We start from the raw sequence: 25,193 nt of genomic DNA, 5'->3' as shown, positions 1-25,193 counted from the left end.
ATTTATTTGTTCTTTCCTTACCTGTTCTGGCCACTACAGGCTCTGCCTTTGGCAGTGATTTCATTATGCAGCAGCCATGGAGAATTTTACCTCCTTATGAGGCTTTTTACCATTTTATGCTGATGACTCTGAATATTGATTTTTTCACTCTCGTCTACCCAGCCCGTGTGAGATATCAACATCATTCTATTTAATGCATCCCAAATGGCATTCTTGCCAATACTTTTGTTCCCAAATACCATTATACCAGTCACCAAAATGCCACACCTGTATTATAGGGGTACAATTTATTTTCTGTTCTGAATATTAAAGACATTTTTGCTATTTCTCCATATTTTTCTTTCCACACAGTAAAACACTGATACGTGCTGGGCACAATCACCTTCCATCCAGATGATTATCACACTTCCTTCTGATTGCCATCACACGTGTTACACTTTTTTAATTCATTCAAAATATACCTAATTCTAAGTTCCAACCTTATTAGCTTGTATCTGCAGTCACCTCTCTAAATTCCCCTGGCTACTTCCCATTGATATATTAAAATACTGAAAATCTATATACTGAAGCTGAAAAGTGAAATATTTTTACCCTTAATATCACAGAGGTACTACTCATACCTTATCTTAACACCTCAATAAATGCTCCTGGCATAATTTTTGGCAACTTCCTGTTACACAACTATTGCACTGATATTCCCAAACTCATAGGAAAAAACATACCATAATGCCCAAAAGTACGTATTTTGAGGGTTTTTATCATTTATTTGTATGACAGCATGTTTCTAATTTTGAAATATTTATTTTAGACTGGTTTGGCCCATGCTTCAGTCTCTTTTCACATGGAAATATCACTGGAATTTTGCAGAAAAAAATGGATCAGCAGAGAAATTCCTTTCTCTCCTGTACTAGACATGATGCATACCTTCCCTACTTCCCACTGCTTTAATGAAGCAGGTTCAAAGCAGTGTGCTTTTTGTAGACAACAGCTCACAACAGGACATTTATTTTTAGGTTATTCATCAAAAGAATATATGTGATAAGCTGTGCAAACAATTAGATTTTTAGTCAGTGTAGGTCAAACATTTTGTTTAGGTATAAAAATGATCAAAAGTTGCAGGTGAAGGGCAAAAATTTAGTGGCCTACTTTCACCAAATGGGAAAGCAGGTTCTTCACAAAGCTACACATGAGCAGGATGGTATATGAAGCTTTTGCTGTAGGCATGTTGCAGTTTTTGTTTATAGTCAACACAGCGATAGTTAAAACTCAGCTTGTGGTGTTAACTAAACAAAAAACGGTTGGTTATTACAGGCTGACTTTAAGTAAGCATATAAGGCAATAAGATGTACTTTAATTTTTGGATATTTCCCAGTGGTTACCAGAGAGGACATAACTCTAGGTATCCCAGATCACTGATGGGAGATGTGAGGCCAAAGAAAGTATCAGTTTTGAGAATATAAAGAAGGTCCTGATGGGAAGTTTTCTAAAAATTTACTTTCAAAATGAGTAGTACTGAAATGCAAGAACAATGAAAAATCACATTTAGCAGGTATTTTTAAAATGATGGCTTCTCTTACCTCCCTGTTCACACAGCTGTTGTGCTAAGGCATCCTTGAATATAACTTGGCCCCTATGAGTAGCTGTAGCCCTGTGAACATAAAAAGACAACAATAAATAATGTAGCATGCTCATTTATATATGCGTATGTATGGCTATGCGCACGAGTAATTGAACCAGAAGTCCCATTCTGCTTTCTTCCTCTGCTTCTCTTTCTGTACTCTTTGTTTTTAAGCTTGTAGAACAATTTGTAGAGATTTTTTTATGTATTTGGCAAGTAAAATAAATAAATAAATAAATAATCTCCTAAACCAAAATGGCTAGGCTGGTAACATAAAGCACTAGCGTGGAGATTCAGTGAAGGACATGAGTAGGAGCAGGTGCATTGCAGAATTTAGCACGTCAGTCTGCCTGGGAATGCATACCTGTCTCAGAGCAGGAAAGAAAAAATGCCTGTAGAGCTGCTGCCCTGTTAAATTAATAGTCACACAGTCCAATAAGCTACAGAGATACTTTGATATGCCAGATAGAAATGTAGAGCTTGAATGGGTTTCCAGAAATCCTTTCTCAAAACAAAGGGAAAACTTTTCCAAAAAGGGAGAACCCACATTTCTTAGTATACTGTATTAGGTTCTGCTGCCATTTGAATTACTCCTTCTCTCCTTCCTTTCATTTCCTTCATTGTACAGAGAAACCCAAGTGGATCACTATTTTTTTTCTTGTTGGAAAAAACATCATCATTCTTTTCTTTTTTTTTTCCAACTCCCCAGACTCACAAACCCAGTATCTTAACACTGCCTGTCCTCTAACCATTCACCTTCTGAATAACATACCATTTTCTTGGTCCCTGCTGCTCTCTCAGTCTGCCTCCACCTTTGAGGAAGTGATATGCCTATAATAGCATGTAGTGTTTCTATACTTGAAGTCTTACCAGTGTTGTCTACATAGTAATTCTTTCCCATTAATGACCCACAGCTAACACGCTGCCTAATGTACCATAGAGAAATATTTGTCATTTTGTTTTCCCATAATCAGCTAGAGATACAATGCAATTTGATTTGTTCTTCTCTTACAGTGCTGCCATGCTAACAGTGCTGGTTATTTTTTATTTCCAATTGCTCATTTCATCTCTATTTCATAAGTGTAACTTTGCAACTTAATATTATCTTGTTGATTTCAAAATCAGTATTTGTCAGTGCTGACTCTGAATTCTGATTTCTTGCAGCCAAAGTTCTTCCAATACCTGTCTAGACTTATATACACTCTCACACACATTCTTCACCCTTTCTGAGTCAGTAACAGAAATAATTAACATAAATTGACTCAAGATTGATCCATATGAATTCCTTGAAATAGCCTCTCAGCCCAACAGTAAGATATTGAAAATAACTTTATGAGTGTGATTTTTAGCCAGCTGTGTGCCCTCTCTAATGCATCACACCTGACTTGCTCATGAAACTGTCAGGAAGGAGCATAAAGGCATGGTCTGTAGAGGTAACTCAACATAGATCATTTTTTACTCAGCTATTAGGCCAGTTATGCTGACAGAGAAGAGCAACAAAACACATCCAACGCTATATTTTTCAGATATAGGGGACCCTGAAGGTAAAACTCATCTGCAAACTGCCAAACAGGAAACCTTCTTTAGGATCAAATTTGCTTTTGATCAATTAGGAAAACTCTATTAAACCTTATTTGTATGACCAGAAATGCAAAATTATGGCTACCTGATGCTCTTAGGGCACTCAGGGAACTCCCTTCACCTGTGCGTGTTGCTTTGTCTGGCTGCTTGGACTGCCTGGTTGCTTTGGAGGTGTAGGGAAAACTGAGGTGAAATCTCACCAGATAGTAAGAGTACTTTGGCCACAGTTCTGGGATCACAGTATTGGTGTGAAGTTTTGCTTGTAGCCCCTACCATATACATCATACATCCTATTTTAGGATTTCAAACACTTCTGTAAAATACAGCAAAACTTCATGCTTTAGATCTTCACTAGCGTTTCTTCCTGTACTACCATTAGCAGTGACATACTGAGTACAAAGCAGAATAAAAATAAATACATTGCCTCAACACATTAAAATAAATACACGTAAATAAATAGAAAGGTCATGAAAATGCCAGAAAGCTGAGATTTTGAGACTTTAAGTCTTATTTAACACAACGAACTCAAGAAATTTTTACAGCTATGTTATGATGAACATGCACTTACATACATTTCTGCAAATTCCCTCAAAGGTATATGTGGATGTACCAGACAGAATAAGACCAAACTATCTCCAAAACCAAACATATGTAGCCCAGGCTTGTTTAAAAGGACTGGATTTGGAGACTTTGGTTAACAGATAAAATTGCAGGACATCCTACAGCCACGTCTAGGTGCAGCCCAGCATGAACAGAAATGTTTTTCAAATGTGTTTCATTGTGGGAATTCCAGGTTTTCAGCAAAATCCCTGTTACACAGAGGGATCCCTGTTACACACGTAAAAGAAAATGCCATACCTAATGCACAGAAGAGATTTTGTGCAGCATTTCTATCTCTGTCCATTCTGGCAGTAGGGAAGATAGGGTTGCTTGCAGACAGAGAAAAAGAAAACTTATACCAGCCATGGGCTGACCCTTGAGAGAAGCTGTGTATGCACTTACCCAGGATATAATTCAGGACGTATGCAACAAGGATAACCACAAAACTCCTCTATGAGGCAGATAGGAGCAAACTCTCAAAACATAGACCATATGCAGAGGGGAGCTTGAGTATGTGTCTGAATGCAAACACATACCAAATAATACCAATAATACCAAACTGAGTAGTGTATACTTCCACATGTTTAAGAAAAAGGGGGTTTGGGGATGGAGCCAGCAACTGGCAGAATTATTTGCATCTTCCTGTGTCCATCGTCCCTTGCTTGATAGCGCAGACTAGGAGCCAATTATTGCAGCTCCACAGCAGGAGTGATCTGTGCCCAGGGACAGCGGTGCTTTGCAGGAAGGGCACTGCTTCCTACAACATGTACTCAAGTTAGCATTAGTTTTGCACCGGCCATATGCATGAGTTCTGCACCAGCCAGGGCAGCCTCAGAGAATTATTAAGGGTATTGCTTCTGTTTTCCACTATTATTTGTTTGTTGTTTTTATTTTTTTTGTTGATTTTTTCTTCTCTATTTATGCTTTACACATGGAGCAAATGCCAGTAATGCAGGGCAGTTATACAGGAGCTAAGCTATTTTTAGAAAGAAGTGCAAAATGTACCTTGCCTGTATTGAACTTCCTTCACTTGTGATATTCCTACCTGTGAGGTGAGCTTAGTAGGACAGGATCATGAATTTGGATTTTTAACTTTTAAAACTCCAAAAACATAGCCATCCCTATAGTGACACTCAAGAAATTACTGTAATAAACATAACAAAAGTAATAAAGGCAAAGTTTAAAAAAATCTCTAGTAAAGAGAGAAAAATATTCAATTATTAATTGTGGGGTTTTGTTCTCTTGACATATATATTAACTGATTTCTGTACTGTTTTTCAGAAGTTTATGTGCAGACATCAGTCTTATAGTTAAATGTTGCTTAGATGAGGAGTACTTAATTAATTGGTGTTACTCCACGCCAGCCTGTAGTCCTCCTTTGTGACTGTATGCTAATTATTTCCAGCTAAAGGGCAGGTGACCCATCAAGTATCACCTGTCAGCCAGGCAAAAGGCAGGATGCATGCTCTGTGTGTCCCCAGAGGTAGTTCCTTCCCAGGAATCAATCTCTCCAAAGGGGGTGAGAAATAAAAGAAAAATGGAAGGGAACAGGAATGTCCTGACATGGTAAGTGAGGGCTTTGAAAGAAAAACAACTTAGAGGTAATAAGGTTCCTCTTTACATTAACTTCGCACCTCCATTAGCCTAGATGGATCTGTCTGCTTGGGGCTATGTAGGGGAGAAGAGAGAAAATGTGTTTTTAACAGTAGCAAGGAGAGATAAACTGCTGAGAGAGGACAAAAAAGCTCTGAACACAGGAAGCCACTATCTGGTGCCAAGGCTTGCTGCAGGTTTGGCATTGCCAGCTCCATGCTTTGACCCCAGGAGTTCTGTAACAAACTTTGCTTCCTAAACCAGAACTGCTAAAGGTGAAATCAGGTGCCAATAAAGACCTTTAGATTGGCTGTCTTTGAAAAGGGAAAGAGAATTCTGACTTGCCGAGTCTCTGCTGGAACTATACATATTTTAAGTCACCTGTAAAAGGGGATGCAAAACACCACCCTGCTAACAAGCTTAAAACCATTTTATTCAAGTGCAGCCTTGCCAGCTCTTCAGAATGTAGCCTAAGTGATATCATTTTGTCCCTTGTGTTTTGTCCCCTGTGTGACTTCCATTCCAGCCTCCAGGCAATCTGGGAGAAACAAGTCCAGAGATGTTCACATCCATTCCCAAAGTCGTAGTCCAGCCTCCTGCAGCGTGCTTTGTGCTACGTGCCCAGGAGCAGAGCACCAGCTCCAGGCCTCCCTCCAAGGGCTGCCACCACCTTGTCATGCTCTGGGGTCAGCACAGCCTGGCCCTCGCTCTGCTCTTATGGGGGCTGGCAGCACCTGTGTCTTCCCCTGGAGAGAGGAGACAGGCACCAGCACAAAGTTGTTCAGGAGGCATCTGGGAAGAGAGATTTCCTACAATAAAATACCCCATCTCATGACAGGACCCAAAAGATTTTTTAAAGGATCATGGAAAATGAGGTTATAGAATCACACAATAATAGAGTGGTTTGGGTTGGAAGTGACCTTAAAGCCCACCCAGTCCCACCCCCCTGCCATGGGTAAGGACACCTCCCACCAGCCCAGGTTGCCCAAAGCCCCATCCAGCCTGGCCTTGAGCACCTCCAGGGATGGGGCATCCACAGCTTCTCTGGGCAGCCTGTGCCAGGGCCTCACCACCCTCAGAGTAAAGAATTTCTTCCTTATATTTAAACTAAATCTACCTGCTTTCAGTTTAAAATTATTACCCATTGTTCTATCATTACATGCCCTCATAAAAAGTTATGCTTTCCCCCACACTAGCATGGTTTAGCCCTGTGCCTACTGCTAGCAGCTGTATTGCTTCTCCTTGTGCCATGGTCATGACTACTTCCACTTGAGGAAATTTAGGATATTATTCATCTCTCCAGGGAAATCAGTGGCTGGCTATACAAAACTGAGATTTTTCTCCCAAACTGTACAGCACCATCCCCCTAAATCCAGTGGGATCCACCGACAGCACAGACTGCACTCTGTCCCTGCCACCACCCTGTGATGCAGGAGATGCCCTGTGTTGATGGGTCTGGGCTAGAAGAGAAAATAAATGCATACATACTGAATAACTGCTGTCATGATTTTATGTTGAAGTATCTTGTATTCCACAGTGGATTTGGTGCACAGCCAGCATGCTGTATTTTAAATTGAGTGTTTCAGCTCAGGAGAGAATAGCCAGGCAAGGTGAGTGGGACTGAGCCCAGGCTCTCCTGGCTCCGTGTGCAGCAGGGATGCATGGCAGCACTGCCCAGAGGCCAGGGCAGAGATTTGCCCTCTTCATCAAACAAACTAAGTGGGTTTTAATGTTTTATTGTATTTGTAAAACTCTCACTGCTTGAAGGGTTGTCCTGTTTGGCTATAGTCCAAAACCAAAATAAAACCAAACCACACACACAAACAAGATCACAAAAAATATTACCCAATTCTTAACAAAATAAACAAATTAAAAAGCAAGATGAGGAATAGGTCTGCTGGGCATTAAGTGCCCAGGGCAGGAGCATCCAGCCTTTCTATGAGGGAGTGTGAAAAATATTTTCAAAATGCACTGCAAAGGTAGCTTGGTGACCATTTACTGGGTAGGGCAGGGTGTGATGCTGGTGTGTACTTCAGCCTGTGTCTCCCATTGTGCTGAAACCACCAGTGACCAGGTCTCCAACAGCAGCCAAGGAAGTGCTAGGATTTTGGCGCTGGTTGGATGCCTCTGAGTTGTTTTTTCAGCCCCTGCTTGACTTGAAAACACAGTCTAATTAAAGTAGCAGGGATGAGGTATGTGTATCCTAAAAATCACGGTTTTGACTCTGCCTTTTGCTCCCTTTACCCAACTGTTTCTTCCCTGAGGTACTGTAAAAAAAAAAAAAAAAAAAAAAAAAAGTCATCTGTCCTGGCTGTATTCAGCTGAAGCTGCCAGGGAAATCTGGCAAGTAAGATGTGATTATTTATGTGGACATTTGTTCAAGAGGACAAAATTAGCATGCTCACTCTGAAAGCCTGGATCAGAGGTGAAAAGACAACAGAGGGAAAGGCTTAAAATGGCCACAGCAAACAGGGTACATGTGAGAGGCCAAAGAGCAACCAGCTCACTTGTGGCAGCTGCCCCGGGCTGAAGCCTTCGGGCTGTGCATTGTGCTTCTGGCTGACTTCATTGTGAGCTCGGGCTCCTCTGAATTCGTATGGAGTAACTGCAAGAGAAACTAGAACCACCTCCTTTAACTCCTGCCTCTGCAGTTATCTCTGTGGTCAGCCCATATGGGGAAGGGCACTAGGAGTCTAACCTAGGGGTGGTGCGAGTATCTTTGTGAAGATTTTGAAAATAATAGTGTCAGAAAGAAACATGTCTGAGAGACAGAAAATGCAGGTGAAATGTCAAAAGGCTTCTCAGCTAGATCCAGTAAACACCAAATAAAGAAATCAAAGTCTCCTTTTGTTGTGTTTGATATTAAAACAGTATTTAAAGCTGCAGGTGTGTCTTTGTGTGTATGGGAGGGAGCGCATATCAACATATATGTACCCATATCAGCTAGCGTTCAGTGAGACTACCCTGCCCTTAACAGAGCATGCAACACAACATGGGTATGGCTGGCAGAAACCTCTACCGGATGGGACAAACCACACAGAGTATGAGCAGTGATGTGCTATTTCTCCCTCTCACACACTGTCTATGCACTGTAAAGAGCTCATTACCATGATGGTAGCTCCAACCTGCGTGCAGCCAGTCTTGCAGAACTTTTCTCTCAGTGCACCCCGTGCAAAACATGCATTTTTAAAAACCTACAACTTCAGCCACACTCCAGATGAGACACTTTTAAAGTGTGCAGTGTTCCATGCACCCTTCTGTGTGTTGGCCTGATGTGTACGGTTTTGACTGTACACATGGGCCAGTGCACATTTACAACGCATGTAAAGAACAGGGCTCCAAGACCTATCCCCATGTATCTTCTGCACATTTTTTGTAATGTGACTATATTATCACCTAAACAAGTGATAATATACAAAAACAGACTTCTGTTTGAATCAAATATATCAGTTGAAATATTGATATGAGGAGCCATTCATTTGTGCCAGTTCACCCTTTCTCATAAATAAAATTATTGATTAATTTTTCATGTTTAGTCTTTTCTACCATTGTTGGGAGAGCTGGATTATTGGTAGGCTTAGAAAGCCACCCTCCATCCTGAGACATGGGTTTGGAGTCAGCTTGGAAACAATTTCCATCTCATTCAATGAGGTGAGGTCGTTTTGTTGTTATTGTCTTTGACATTTTCAAAATCAAGAAAAAAAAAAAAAAAGTAAACAAATGTTTAAGAGAGAACATGATGATTTTCCAGAAATAAGTTTAGAACAAAATATGAAGGGAGGAATATGACAGTGAAATGGCAATATCAGTTGAAGATCAAGCAGATTTCAGTTTTCATGGTTTAACATGGAAAGCTGCCCCACACTGCTTCACTTAGAAAGTGCTACTCTGATTAAGGGTTTGAATTAAGTACACATTTAAGTGCTTTCTTTAATCAAGTTTTAAATAAAAGTGGCAGAAAAATAAATGAGAAGAACATATAATTATTGAGTATGTTACAGAGAATGGATTTGTGGCTACAGCACTAGAAGCAGAAAGGTGCACAGGAAGCCCCAGCCCCTACATATTATAATTTATGAGAATTTCTTTTTGTAGTCATTAAAAAACCACTAAATGTCTGTTTGGTTACGAGGAGTGAGTACAGAATAGGGATACAACAGAACAGTCAATATGCACTAACAAAGAGGAAAAATTAAGAATTACCATTTTAAACTGTAAATAAGCATTTCCATCCTCTTTCCTCCTGTATCTCAAAGAATAAAAAGATGTTTTTTCACTTCTATCATGTTTTTGTGACTAGAATGATTAGAGCCTCTTGCTGACTGAAAGCAGATTAGGACAATACTTTCTTCCCAGCTACAGGAAATCCAACATTTTCATTAGTATTTTGCATTGTGTGATTATAAAGGAAAGCAAATTCTATTTTTTCTACATTTTAAATAAAGGGTCCTTTTGCAGTGGCATCTGCCAAGCAGTCAGTTCATATAAATAATAGAACAAGCATCCATTGTCTCTATACTGACACAATGCCAACAACTAGGTCTCTGTTTTCCACCTTTTCCCGTGTTTGGGAGAGGGTGCTGTCCTTGTCTTAGGTTTTACAATCTTTTGTGCTTTATTACCTAGTGAAACATTGATTGCATGGATTTTTGTTCTTTAACGTGTTGAGTATTCATAAGTATTTGAAGTCCATATTTAGCTTTAGCCTAATTAATATATTATTTCTTTTTTTGTGTGTAAAAAATAGTTTTTCCCAAACTTTGCCTCTACAGTCTTTTAAAGCCTATATTTAATCAAAATGTCTTTCAATCGCCCAAATTATCCTTCAAGAAGAAGAAGAAGAACAAAAATGTCTTTTCTTGAGTCACAGAAAGAAATTTTACAGTTTAGTACGGATTTTCAAAGTACCTGATACATCTAAAGGAACACAGAGGTATTAAGTAAATGAATTTAACGGCACATGGTTATTTCCTGTATGCCCATACAATGAATAGTATCCTTTCCTTTACTTAACAAAGCATAGTAATTAGGTTTGACAGCACTGATCAACTGGGGTGACTTGAGCAGAGGCCACAGAGGTGGTTGGGGCTGCAGCACCTGCCCTATGGGGAGGGGCTGTGGGACCAGGGCTTGTTCAGCCTAGAGAGGAGACGACTCTGGGGGGATCTGACAGCAGCTGCCCAAGCAGGGGAGCATGCTGCCAGGAGAGATGGTGCAGTTTCTCTCCATCTCTTAAAAAAGCTTAAAATCTGAAAGAGTAAAATCTGAAATAGCATATGTGACCCTATGGTGAATAAAATAAAATAAAAATAAAAATATTGCTTTTAAAAAATCCTAAGTAATGGAAAAAAGGATGATTTTAAGGACACCTTTTCAGTTCACTGCTCTCGTGCCGTCTGTCTCGCTATCCATTCCCCCATTAAGGTTTGAGCAGCCTGCTGTAACCTGTTTTAGCTGCCCACATCCCCAAAGAATGCTGCCAGCAGCTGCAGATGACCTGAACCATATGAGAATCTGGAACCTCACCCACTGTGTTTGCTTTACAACCCACACAGGGAAATCCTCAAATAGACAAATTAACCCCATTTCTTAACAAACACTCAGTTGAAAATTAATTACAGAGATGCAACTGGTGCATCCACATTGTGCAAAGCAGATTACAAGGGAAGGATAAAACCTGCCTCATTAGACTAAAGCTAGAAAATGTTGCATCAAAAATTAAAACATCCACAGGCTGCATCCCTGAGTCCATGGGACACATCTCTGCTTCCTACAGCTTCACTGGGCACTGAAATATTACCTTCCTTGTCTAAAGTTTCTTTGTGTTCTTCCCACTGTCCTAAAAATTTTCAGAGGACTGAAAAACAAATGAAGCACTCAAACCTTCCACAGATTTCTACAAATCAAATTATGGAAGAACCTGCTACAGTCGTTACTGAAAGTCTTTTTATTCCCTACTTTTCCAAGAGGAAATTACAGCCCCCACTTGCCTCTTGCATGATGGGAATATGGCAGATTTCCAAGGGGAAAAAAAAAAAAAAGGAAAAAAAAAAGCAGGGTAACAAATCATACAAAGGACAGTTATTTCTCCTTCTTGGTTTTTAATTTTCAACCAGATTTATGTGTTGGAAGAAAGCATATATCCCTTAAGACCATACCAGCTTACAAACAGAAATAGACAGGTGAAATATTGCCTTAGGAGAATAATTAATTCCGTCAGCCCCTGAAAAGAATGACAAATTTGTTAAATATTGCAGACCTTCAGCCAAAAAAAGCAGGTGGAAGGACATCAGGAATATGGCATAAACTGGAGAGGCTACGGTGAGGAGGTCTGGCATCAATAACCGGAGCTGGATGTAGAGGGAAGGGCAGGAGGATATCCGGGGAGCCTGCAGGTATTGCAGAAGAGTCTGAGATGTGGCGTGAGAGCAGCTGGGAGCTATGGGGACTTACTGCTCAAAGCCACATGAAACAAAGATGCATGGATTCTGCTGCTCACAGCATCGCTTGGTCTTTCTTCAACAAGGAGATTTGTTTTAGAGAGACCTGTTTAAGTAATGCTGCTTCTGAGCCATAGGCAGAATCTTTGATTCCTCCACCCAGGAAACCATGGTTTGGCCACACAAGCTCTTCACACCCCAGAGAACTTCATAGGATGGTAAGAAAATCCAGGCTGGAAGGGACCTCAGGAGGTCCCCAGACCAACCTCCTGCTCTGAGCAGTCAGCTGCATTGATCAAACAGACACAACCCTGCTATGCCTTCTGCCACACTGTGCGACAGCATGTCCAGACTCACAGCTCTGGTACTCGTGAATGTTTTTACATAGTAAAATACTGCTAAAGTTATCAAGATTATTTTAAACAAAAACTGCCATGTGAACTTTCACTTGAATTGGTCAGTCACTTGGCACGGGCATAAACACTCTAAATTTACAGCTCATTTGGACAGCAACCTCCCATGTAATATACTGTTCTAAAAATAATGAGTCTGAACCCATGCTTCTCACTAGGAAGCAATCCGTGATTTATCTCACTCTGAAATAAATTACCCACTAAGCTACATTGCCATAACACCTCCTTTTGATACCGTGTTGGTAATAAATCTTTAAACCTATTATTAAAAAAGGACATCCAACTCTAAAAACCCTTCTCTTTAAGCAGAGTATTAATGGAGAGATCTATAACCACAGCCTTGAAAGAAACCAACGTAAGAGAGAATCCGTAACAAATAATGTAAGTACTTCTAGGATAGAGGGTTGGTGTCAGTTTTTTGTTCCTGACTCATTTTTCCTCTGAGTATAGATTTGTTTTCAGAAATTGTTGGCAGAATGAGCACAGCACTAGAGTAAATCTTTGTAGGAAAATATTTTGATGGTGTTCTGAGACTCTTTAGCATAGTCACAACATTGGGCTCTGTATGTCCCAGACGAACAAAAATGGGAATATTGGGTAAAATGTAACCAGACTTTGACTCTTCATTTATTTTCTAATGACAGTTCCTAATCAAAAAGAATACATTCAGAATTCAATTCAGTAATGTTGCCAGGAAGGTGAACTCTTCAAATACTTAAAAATAATTATTGCTCTGTTACATGAAATATTGCTTGGGTCCTCTAATTCCCATGCACAGAATCCCAAATACTAAGTATTCCAGATGAAGGCATTCATCAGAGACCAGCACATCTGGTGCTGTACATAACAGAATAGTGCTGGAAATTAGGGAAATTCATGAGTAATTTGTATATCTAAGAAGTTTATGGTTGATTAATAAAATAGCAAACATGAGCTAAAACTTATGATGAAATAGAACCTTGTCTCAAAATTGATATGCTAATGGCTTTTCAGAGCACCACATATAACTTTTTATTTTTTTATTTTTTTATGTCTGCATCAAATAAGCAGCAACATAAAAGGTGGGATTGTTCTTGTGAATCTCTCAACTTCAACTAAGGAACTTTTGCTGTAGATGTACCACTGCATTTAGGAAAAGCCCCTGTGCCACTAGGGAAAGACACTTCCCATAAGCTGTTCAGGATAAATTCAGGACTGTGTCAGGCTAAGGCAGGCAGAGTTTTCTAGCACCTTGGTGCTTCTGAGCAGTCTCTTTGGCAGAAATATAGCAAGTACTGGCTCCATCAGAGCCTTCTGGCAGTGGGAAAGAGTAACATACTATCTCTAAGCTAAATTTTTCTGTGCAATGTAGGTAAAAATGGCCAGATGTGTGAGCATTGTCATTGTGGACGGAGTTGAAATAGATAATAGATTTGATGAAATGTTATGTAAAGTTACCACAAGCATTTCCCCTTTTAAATGGCAATTCCCCTTCTTGAATGATTACTAAATACCCCATGATTGCTGAAGAGAAGATCATATCTGCACAGAGCATGGCTGAAATCTTGAAAAACTGTGACAAAGAAAAAATGTACCAAAGGCTATAAAGTACTCTGACCCAGTGGGTGAGATGGATGTTGCTGTGACTAGGGAGACTTGAAGCAAGACCCATCAAACAGATGGCAGGAGTAACAGTAAACTGTGAACTGATAAAGGCGTATGGATGACAGAGATACAATTATCAATTTAGAAGAAAATAAGACATCTCTGAGAACAGCATCTGAAAACAATGCTGTAAAAATAGCAGCCTAACTATGTCGTGCCACTTGTTTGGCACATGCTGGAGAAACAGACAGACTTCATTCATTGGCAGAGATTAACTCTGCTATATTATTCTAGTAGGAAGACGTGAAAAAACAATATGTTGCCAACAACAAACACAATGTTTTAAAATACAGCTGGTGATCCATGCCTTTTAGCTTCCAGGTGCATCCATCTCAGGGGATCCCTCATTCAAGCAGCTCATAGTAAGTTAGGATTGCTTGCATTTTTCTGTGCATTTCCTATTTTAAATTTTATTGACCTCAGGCCAATCTGTTGCTTTGAAGCTGAAGACCTGTGTTTATATATCACTGATACTCAGTGGACACATGCTCATGGGTACCTTTTACATTCAGAGTTTAAAAATATTTACATATTCCTGTTTCTCAGTATATACTGCACCTAAGCATTGTTCTGTCTGTATCATTGACTATGAATAAAATGATATGAAAAATCATGAGAATTCCTGAACAAAGAGAACCAGAATTAATCATAAATAATTTAGATATTTTTAGTCAACCAGAACATGAGTCCTATACAGGTATTCATTTAGAAATATATATATATTTGTTATACTTGTTGCAAAACTTCTCATATTGTCTTGTTATAGAGGTATACCTTGCTGCTTTGCAGCTGGCTGTAATGTTGCTTTTCAATATTTCTCACACTGCTACTTGATCTTTCAAAGAGTTTACCAGTAAGAACATTGGAAAGATCTGTTGGTTTCAGGAAGCATAATTGAAACTGCTCTTTTTTTTTCCAGATCACTTCATATACTTCATTATGCACAACAAAAATATCAAAGAATGTATTTGTTATTCAATTGCTAAAATTTATTCTCTAATGCATAAACATTGGTCTTACTGATTTTTATTTTAAAAGAACTGCATCTTATTTTTAATAGTCTATTTTTATGGAAAAATGCTTATAGGAATTAACACTTCTGAATCTCATATCAGAATAAATATGAAAGTCACATTTTATTTTTTTGCGTGGAATATACTTAAAAAAAAAAAAAAAACATTCTGTTTAAGGCCTTGATGTCAGAAATTCTCAGCTGCATTCCTGAAGCAAAGTATGCTGCACTATACTGCTTTGTGATTTTACAATGAGTTTTTTGGGTAGTGTGAAACTTGATGCATTTCCCTGTGTGCTGCCAGGCAGTGAGAGTGTGCACACAGCCATTCCCCACCTCAGGTAAGGAGAAGTGACATCTAAACCACAAGTTCACCACTTACAGTCACACTGGTATCTTTTTTTTTGATCTCTCAACTCCACTGAGACTCCTCCTGTATGTGATAATACACCACATTGTTTCTTTCAGCAGGATCCTCTATGTTCAACCTTCCAAAATAATATATTGAAGACACTTAATCTGCTGTATGCTTTCATTGGAACAGACCTACGTGTTCAAAAATAATTAGTGCAGGGAGAAGGATGGATTGATAAACAGCATTATCAGTCCAGCAATATATCTTAGGCCAAACATCTCTAAATTGAATTTATTTTCCTTACATGTTTTTCTCTTACTTGCTTTTAACAGGCACAAGCACCTCTTGATACTGGTGATGGTAAATTTTAATATAACTTACTGACTGTCTGAAAACTGGACACTTGCCCAGGAATTGACTCTACTATGTCACCATGCACTGCATTTACCCATTTTGAGACATAACCTTCCTAATCAAATGATGCACAAAATAATGAAGAAAAATTACCCTAGTCACTGCTATTTCAGAAGTACTAGAAGGTGAAATTCTGAGCTTGCTTGGAGTTAGTTCCTGTATTGGAGCTCTGTGTCTTGAACAGATTGATGTAATTAAGTAGATCCATGATAACTCGTTTGTTTGCACCTTTGTATCCTGGCTAAGGATGCCACAACTAACAAGACATTAGTTTTCTTTGTGAAACTGAGGAAATAATGTCTTAGGCTCTTTCCTTGGGGTCTCAAGGCACCAAAGGCATTTTCCCTCCTTGCAAGTTCTCAGTATCCTTCCTAAAAGCATCTGCCACAAAACCAAATCATCCCAGGCTAGTCTGCTGCAGTTTGGGTGCTGGATGCCTGCAGAACTGGATGCTCAGAGATATGTTATCAGGAAGGTCTAGAAATACATGGGATCCCCTTCCTGTGAGACCAAGTGATCCCTCAGGGTCCTCAGACCTTCCCAAAAGCTCACTGCTCACATCCTTGATGTAATCCAGCACAACAGTGGGAGCAAAGGGTGCTGGATGTCTGGAGGCTATCAAGCCATCATTGTAGGGAAAGAGGAACAAAGGAGGCATTCAAGGTAAAGAATTTTTGGAATATTTGGAACCCATAAAATACTTATAGGAATTTCTGATTTTCACACATAAATGATTTTTTTTTCCTATAAGTGTCTAAGTCTTGTTTACAAATTAGATAGAATAGTCTGATTTGCAAAACTGAGGTAACAAGATAATATTAATCCAAAAATTTCACTTCCAACATATTCTTAAGTGAAAATGGAAAAAAAAAATAATTCTTCCAGCTTTGCACATGAAATGTAAACATGTATTTAAATTGATTTTTCTCTCATCCTAATGAATGCATTCTCATCTCAGTGACAGGCCAAATATTGTTTGTTCAGCGAACCTTTAGCTTTTGAGTCTTTGTTGGTCTAACCTTTTTACTAGTCCTGTAAAGACAATACAAATCCCAATTTGTGGGGCATGCCAGAACTCTGAAACAAATGTGGTTGCCATTTGCCACAGGGTTTTGGGGCAGCACAGAGGGGCAGTAGGATGGGTCCTGCCCACCCACTTCAGCTGGAGGAGAGGCAGCAGTGACAGCAAGCAGGGGTGGTGAAGGTGGGGATGCAGTTCCTTTCCTCACTGCACCATGCCTATGCCAAATTTATATCACACACAAGGACAAGGCATGAAAAGATGTGGCATAGGGAGCCTCCAGTCTGATTTTTCTCCCTCTCCAGTGATAACTTACATTAATCTCTTTTATAGTATTTTGTTTCTGAACAATTTTTAAACAAAAGTTTTAAATAGTAAACAAACAATAGTCCTTCATCTTCAGAAATTCATTTTTTTCCAGTTTTGCTTTAGGTATAAACATTGGTATTCTTCCATGAATGCAGCTCCTTTCAGTCATACATTTAAAACATGATGGCTGTTTTGCTAACTCCAAAAAATATCTAAGAGTATGTCCCACTTCTTACAGACAAGCAATGAACAAACTCACAGTGAGTGACAGCCCTCGAATCATCCACAGATCTCGCATACCTAACACCGGTAATAAACTGCCTCAACAGCATGAATAGTTAAATCTTCTTTTTTCAAATTATTTTTGTATGTGAATGACACTGTCAAGTATTCATACACACTTTGAATAACACTGAGGTAAAAGCACCTTTCCAAGTCATACCTGATTCTAAATTTAAACTTTCTAAAAATAATTTTTTTTCTTTAGAAAAGCTAAAGAAGACAGATATATTTACATAAAATTAATAAAAAGTAAACAAATACTAGATAATTGTTCTTATATGTCTTTCAGTACTCTGGATTTCAATGCACTAGTTCAAGAAGAGAGATAACTAAAGAGATAAGTAAAGGACAACTATAATGAAGAGAGGGTTTATTTACATTTCTGTGGGAAGAGAAATGAAAATAACATTAAGAAATACTAGAAACGCTATTTTTTTAATGTAATTTAAATAATCAACAATAGTTTTTATAGCATAGAATAGGCAAGACTTTTCTTTATATTTATGGATTCCTTTATGAATCACTTTAAGTATATTCATGTAAATATATTCCTTTGTGGCTTGTGGTAAAAATAATGATACCATTTGTACACAAATAAATAAAAACACAAATGTTATTCCCTTGACAAACTGCACCATATTACTATATATTATTTTCACACAGAACATAAGGGCATATAGAAAGAGTCTGAATGCAATCAGAAGAGGTATTGTAAAGCATATTTTTGACATCTTCTAGCCCAACCTATACCTAAATGAGAGATTGGTGCCTCTTATGAATTAAACATAATTCTTGATTTATGTTCCGTAACCCTTGTATCAAAAACCATAGTTCCAGAGCAATGTCACTGCGAATTCATTTAATGATATTGATGGTACAGCTAACATAGAGAATGCAAAGTAACAAGCAGTGCAGAGCATGGCTTTATAAATCACTCCTACAAAGAACTAGGCAATAAATAACAAGCCATTAATTCCCTCTAAATTATGCTAAAATACTTAAACTACTTGTGTAGCAAATTATAAATGCCTGCCATTTCTGGTAAAAATGTGAGACTTCTAACCAAGACATTTTATCAAATCACATTGCACATATCAAACTTTAGAGTAACCAGTTTTGTGTGAGAACTTATTTCTTTAAGACAAGACACAATTTGTGTCTGGAAGAAGAAAATATTGCAGTTATGCCATCCTCAACCCCAGATCCTTTCCAGTACCCTGATTCTGAATTACACCTTTGATTCTATGAGTCGGCGCCGTGACTGTGCAGGCATCTCCCTGAATGCCTGGTGGTACTGGTGCAGCACCTGCATGCAATGAGCCAGGTCCTGAGTGCTTGCACCTTGAGTTACTAGCACGTGGTCTCAGGAGAAGAGCTCACCTGCTGGTTACCAGCTACGCTGGTACTCACACTGAATGTGGTGGGGCTGGCTACTCGTGTGGTAGAGTCCTGTGCAATGGGATTAAAAATAGCAGAATCTGATCTCATGGAGATTTGGAAATGTTCTCCTGGGAGAAAACTAAAATTGGAGTGCAATGGAGAATCAATTTTAAAAATATCTGGCATTAAAGGTAGTCAAGAGATGTTAAAGGTAAGGGAAATTGACAGGAAAACCAGATAATCTGTTTTTTTAAGGTCAAATCTTCAATATTTAGGGTAATTTAGCTTCAAGTGTTGGATTTTCTATAACTACATAGCATAGTTATATATATTTTTGTCTCAGAAACAGTAAAACCACTCCAACTGTACTTATCAGTCCTAACTTCTTGAATCCTAAAATTAAATCCAGTTTCATATCCTCTACATTTTGTGAAGTAGCAACTGTAGAGCTGGAATATGACCCTATTGTGCAGGCCACGACTGGTATGATGGATGCAATGACCACAAAAGAAGTTTGCTTTCCCAGGAACTCTGGGACCCCAGTCCTGACATATGACCCCAACAGGGAACCCCTTACGTAAAGCTGTTCACAAATATCTCAGCCTCCTTGTTGGATCTGCTAATAGCTTCAGAGGACCCAATCAAAGGAAAGTAATTGTGCTCAAAAGGGCAAGATTACAAGCCCAAGAAATCTGGTTAATGTACCATGCACCCGACCATGCCTGCTGGTGCTCCAATACAGCTCTTTCATGAAACTTAGCCTAGCTGGTCAAAAAGGAAAAAAATATCAGTCTGATAATTTGTGTGCTATTGCACTCAGGGCAGCTGTTCTATTCCTTTGTAACTCTATTAACTTCAAGGAAAAAATTTACTCTTAAAATCTCAGTGAGAAAGTTGAGGGGTAAGGCTGAATGCAGGAGATGACCATTGTCCCCATTTCATACATATTAAGGTAAAATCTTTTCATGAGCACTTTTTACCTTGATTAACAAACGGTGCTTAAAAAGGCAATAAAAGTGGTGGAATTGCTAGAACATGATCTGTATGACATCTGGGTTTAGGCTTCCCCAAGCTGTTCTGGCTCCTCCACCACTGTCCCTTTCCAAAATCCACCAGTGATCTTCAGAACAGATACTTTGTAATCTGTTGCTTTGCTAATGGAGATTTGAGGACTGCCACAGGCATAGAAACACCAGTAAAACTAAATAAAAATTGCTCTGGAAGAATAATGAAGTAGTCACTCAGTAATTTCTACTCCCCCCCCTCCCCCCTCAAGATTTCTATAGGAAGGATGCTCACTTTCTGCACAAACTCTCCCAAGGCCTGGCTAAGTCTTGAGCTTCACCATCTCACCACAAGATCACTCCCTTTTTTATTTCCCAGGTTGTTTTTTTTCTGTTCCCACACATTTTTGTATTTCCCAAAACAATCTTAAGAATTTGCAGTGGGAAACACAGAAAACAGCTCTTTCTAACTATCCCATCTGGAATTATATCTCCCAATTTAACTTTTCCTTTGAAAAGAAACCACTTAGTCTAACATTGTTTTAACTATGTTTTTAGAATGAAAGGGTAATTATACTCTACATATATCAACCTCGATGCTAAAATTTAGCTTCATCTATATGTAACTGTAGCAGTCAATGGGAGACCACAGATATGCTAGACTGTAGGTCTTCCCTCCTTTTTTTTTTGTTTGTTTGTTTGTTTTATTATTTTTACAACCTCCAACAGCCCCTTACATACTAACAGCTGTATTAAAGAGCTCTTGCTCTTTAATTGTTCCAGTAGTTGCATGAGCAGATTGAGGTCAGCATAATGCCCTGAAAATTCCTAGTGGCAAACCGCTGGTGTTACGTACATTAAATCTGAGATGGCCATAGCCCAGACTTTTCCACATTAAAAATCCTGAGTCTGACCCAGTTATCCAGCTCTGGCACAGGTTATCTCTACAATGGTCCCAAAGACACACAGAAGCAGAATCTAATTGCATATACTGCAAGTATTAGATAGAGGCAAAGCACTGGAATTTCAGTCTGTAGAGACCTGGTTCAGCTTTAAAATTCATCAAAATAAAGCTTTAAAATATAATGATAAATATAGGTTGTTTATATGAACAATGACAGTACAAATCATTACTGCTTTTCCTAGCTACTATCTTAACTACATTTCCTAACCCTAAAATAAAGTACTGCTAGCACCAAAGTTACACTTCTCACATTTTGCCTTAGTAGACCAGCAATCACTCTATAGCTGAAGACAGCTATTCTTAGTTTGGTGCTATTTTAGTAACGATACTGCTGATTTAACTTCACCCGTACAGACTCTCTGAGTGCACAGCTTCCCATATGTGCAGCAGGCAGCCAGCTTTCAGCTGGTGCACTCTCCGTTGGGTGCTGCCCAGCCATGGCTAGAAGTGCTCTCAGCCTTTGGCAAGTGCTTAGCAAAAGAAATTTTATAGGAATGCACAAGCATGAAAATTATTATTACATTACTTGTTGCCATGCTAATTTTGTTAAGGGTCTGTCAGAGTTTCATTATAAACCATATTTTCAAGGGGTTCATAAATCAGCCATGAAATGTATTCTGTGCTCAAACTTCTCACAAAGAGTACATCCTAAAAACATTATTATTTTACCAATTTGAAAAAAAAAAAAAAACCAACAACAACAACAAAAAAAAAAAACAGATAAAGAAAAAAAAAGACGAAGAAACAAGGTCTATTAAAAATCTATTTATTAACTTTTCAAATAGATTGTGAAAGTTTAAAATTATTGGTAAAGTCCTGCTAAACAGAGTAATGCAAGGGTTCCAGCACAGGCAAATGCTGAACTTCACTTGAACTGTCATTTTGTTACTATATCTGAAAATCTAATGATGCTCACGACAGATTCATAAACTTGTTTTAACACTTCTGTTTCTACTGGGGCTTCTACCCCTCAGGTGCTAGATGTGCTCAGTGTTCCTCAACCCACGAGCTACTCACCAAAGCCTCTGGGCAGCTGAAAGCCCCATGATACATGCCACATCCCTTGGAGGTCTGGGGCATGCACAGTTGCAGAACCAGCTCCTAGGTACAAAGGGATCATCATCCAAGGGTGTTAGCTACTGTCAAATTGAGGCTTTGACCTCAATAGCTTCCCTTCTGCTCCAGCTGGGTATTGACATTACCAGTCACATTCTGCAACCCCAGGTCTGAAATCCAGCTTAAGCGCCTATAAGACAGATGTATCAAGAGCCATGAGTTGCAGATGCAAATAAACTACTTTTACCAAACTAAACCACTGCAACTAAAATTCCCTTTATGACAAATGTAAGTCATCTTTAAACAATTGCCAACATCTGTCAGCCTCAGAAATATTTGTTCTGACTATGTATATATATATAAATATATTTTTTAATTCTTCTCTTAGTCCACTGAGACTTGTAGACAAAACTACTCCAGAACTCCAAACATAGTCACAAACAGTAGTCCTATCTACTGGTTAGAACCATGGTGGGATACAAAACAAACCTTACATATATAAGTAAACTTTCCTGACATATCCTAAACAGTAGTAAGAGATCTTTTTGTCATTTGTATTTCATTTGGCTAAAGCATGCTAACAATTTTGTACCCATAAAGTGTCTTCCTGAGATGCTTAGTTTGTGCATCATAACAAAGCATTAAAAGATCAACCCTTAAAAGCTTAACAATAAAAAAGGCCAAGTGCAGTCTATATGTACTGAAACTAATGATTATTATGACAATCTACTTATCCACCACATCAGTCTGGCAATTTAATGCATGAACTCCTGGAGTCTTAGTGCCTTAAGGTTGTGCCATATGGCACTGCAAAGTTAGATTTAAATTTGGCTTCAGTATCCCAATGGCCATCCCTTTAAAGGAACAAATAAATTTACTAACAGATACATGAGGACTTTATTAATTTTCAGAAAATTAACATTAACTTGCACTTTTTTGAAGCACGACTTATTCTTGTGGACCACTGCCGTAAGAAATAAAGCCAACATTCCCTGTCTATCAGCGTGGTCAACAGCTTACAGTGCTAAATTAGTGGTTCCATGAAAGAGGTCCTTCATGTGGCTTTGGAAGGGAGGAAAGGGAACTGGGTCACCATTTCCTCCCTTCCCATAACAATCTGAACTGCGGGTCCCTGCTGATGGAGGAGGCAGGTGCTGCCTCCTGTCCAGAAGGGCAGAGAGGGGCAGGAACATGGCTCCATCAGACTCCATCGGTGACCATCACAGCTGAGCTAATGTGGCAGGAGAGGGACATGAGTTACAGCCAACAACAACCTTCTCCAGTTTGCTTCTTTGCAAATCTGCAGTACAGGCAGCTTGAAAAAAACTTATTGGTCAAAGCCACTGGGAGGCACAACACCATTCTCTGAAGCAAATGATGTTTTCTTCATGTTAAGTAACAACAGGAAGTCCAGCCTCTTGGGACCTTTTTTTGTAAGAAGGTCACTCCAAAATAGATTCCTTAAAGCAAAACAAAAATTTACACACAGATAATTGGAACAATGACCTAATTGCCCATGTTATTTAAAACACAAAGCTCTGGCTAAAAACATCAGAAACCCACAAAATAGTGCCAACTCTGGGAGCAAAGGGACACTAGCTCTGAAGCCAGGCACTTCGTCCAGAGGAAAGGTCAGTGCTCCCTGGCAAGTAGGGAAATACCCAAACAGATTCATGGCTGCTGGCAAGGAAGAGTCTCACGGCTGAAATGTTTGTCCTTAAGAACATGGCAGCTGAAATTTCAAATGACATTCAGCATGACTTGAGTGCCGCAAGGGGATGTGGTGGTACGCAGGGCACATGAGAGCAGCTGAGGGAGCCCAGCTCCAGCTGCACTGATGTGCCTCACCTGAGAGTTTCCTGGGCACAGAGACGCAGGTACGTGCAGTTTCCACAGCCAGACCAGAGGGTCTGTCCCAAGTTCCCAGGAGGGCCACTGGTGTCTGACCAGCCACATGCCTGCACATCTGCCTCTCACCAATGTCCCAGTGTCCAGCTTCCAGCATAGTGGCCATGTGGTTCATAGTGTATCAGTAAGCCATGGCTGTTAGTGACCCTTTCCTCCATCTTTTCAATAACAGACCAAAAGGCAAAGAAATGAGCCTGGAAATGGTCAATACTGACTCGGTTCCCACCCGGGTCCAAGGATCTCCCTTCACAGAGCAGGATTTTCCTACTCACCCAAACTAATTGGATGCTAATGTCCCTTCCATTAAACTCAGGAACAAGGCTGCTTCTTGCAGTCAGTGGAGGAAGTCAGAAAAAAAAAATCAGCAAGACAAAACCTAACAGATAGACAAGGGATCTGAGATTTAATCCTTAATCCCTCTGTGGGACTGGAGTCCACGTGTCTCTGCATGGGTGCTACTCCAGCCCACAGAGTTCAGGATGTCACACTGTGTCATGCAGCAGAGAGCTGGGCTCCAGCTCCTCCTAGCCCAGGACAGCTCCACCAAAAGCCAACCTCAAGTGATTCAGCTTGCTCCACATCCTATCTCAGTCCTTTGTCATGTGAGGTCCTGAATGTACCCAAAACCCAGACAGAATACATGCTGCCACTTCCAAGCCCAAATTCAGTCCTGCAGATCTAGATCAGGTATCCCCAAACCTAACTCACCAGCATGTCATGCTGTGGTTGGGTTTACAAGCTCAGGCTAAATGACAGCAGGGACTCAACTTGGGGCAGATATTCCCCAGGCACCCCATATCATGTTGGAAAGCATGAGGAAGAGTCAACAGTCTTATTTCTGGGAGGAGAGGAGCCCCTCCTGGGGCTGGAAGCTGCATGATTAGCTAAATTCTTCCATGTTTAAGGGTATGGAATCTCTGTATTGCCTCGGATAGTGAAGTACTGACTATGTGATATCCTTTTCAGACTTGGTTTTGCTTCAGTAAAAAGAGTTACTCTAAAATTAGCAAAACTGAAAAGCCTTAATGTTCATTGATGTTATTTATAGAGGATTGAGCATTGCTTTCCTTCCACTGTTTTAAGAGAATGAACCTTTCAAACTGTACATATCAAAGTACTCTCAAATGCTATCAAATATGTCCCTCTGATTAAAATGCACTTTAAATATATATTTTTTATCTTTAGTGTCTTCTGGAGATGTCATTTTCCTGTGTAATTTTGGCAGTCTGACAAATTTGAGGGAAGTTTCCCAGTACCTCACATGCTGTCACAGCATCTTCAAAATGTCTTTAGAGCTCTTCCATTATATTTTGTGTAAAGGAAAACTTTTAACTCATTATTGCAGCAGCTGCTAATAAAGATCTCCAGGCTTTTTTTTTTTTTTTTTTTTTTTTTTTTTTTTTTTTGATAAAGAAAGAATGACAAATATTTTAAATAGCCATTAAACAGTACTAAATCAGTGGTGTCTTACACAATTTCTATAGAAGCATACAGCACATACACTTTAATATCAAGTGAGTTAATTTTAATCAATGATATGACAGTGAAAAACAAATTAATTCTTAATGGCAAGAAACTTTGCAAAAATAGGAGCTAACA

General features: G+C 39.3%; 1 protein-coding gene across 4 annotated transcripts in view; it reads right to left on the bottom strand.

Moving 5' to 3' along the window:
• Window positions 1–25,193, bottom strand: part of RELN (reelin) — a 285,956-nt gene that overhangs the window by 169,280 nt on the left and 91,483 nt on the right. For all 4 annotated transcript variants that reach the window (XM_068669848.1, XM_068669849.1, XM_068669846.1 and 1 more), the window contains one exon: window positions 1,578–1,648. In XM_068669848.1, coding sequence (XP_068525949.1) covers window positions 1,578–1,648 — 71 coding nt within the window. The remainder of the gene's footprint in view (window positions 1–1,577; window positions 1,649–25,193) is intronic.

Source organism: Anas acuta, chromosome 1, assembly GCF_963932015.1.
Source record: "Anas acuta chromosome 1, bAnaAcu1.1, whole genome shotgun sequence".
Taxonomy (NCBI): domain Eukaryota; kingdom Metazoa; phylum Chordata; class Aves; order Anseriformes; family Anatidae; genus Anas; species Anas acuta.
The sequence above is the reverse complement of the archived record's forward strand: the minus strand, read 5'-3'. Positions and strand labels throughout refer to the sequence as shown.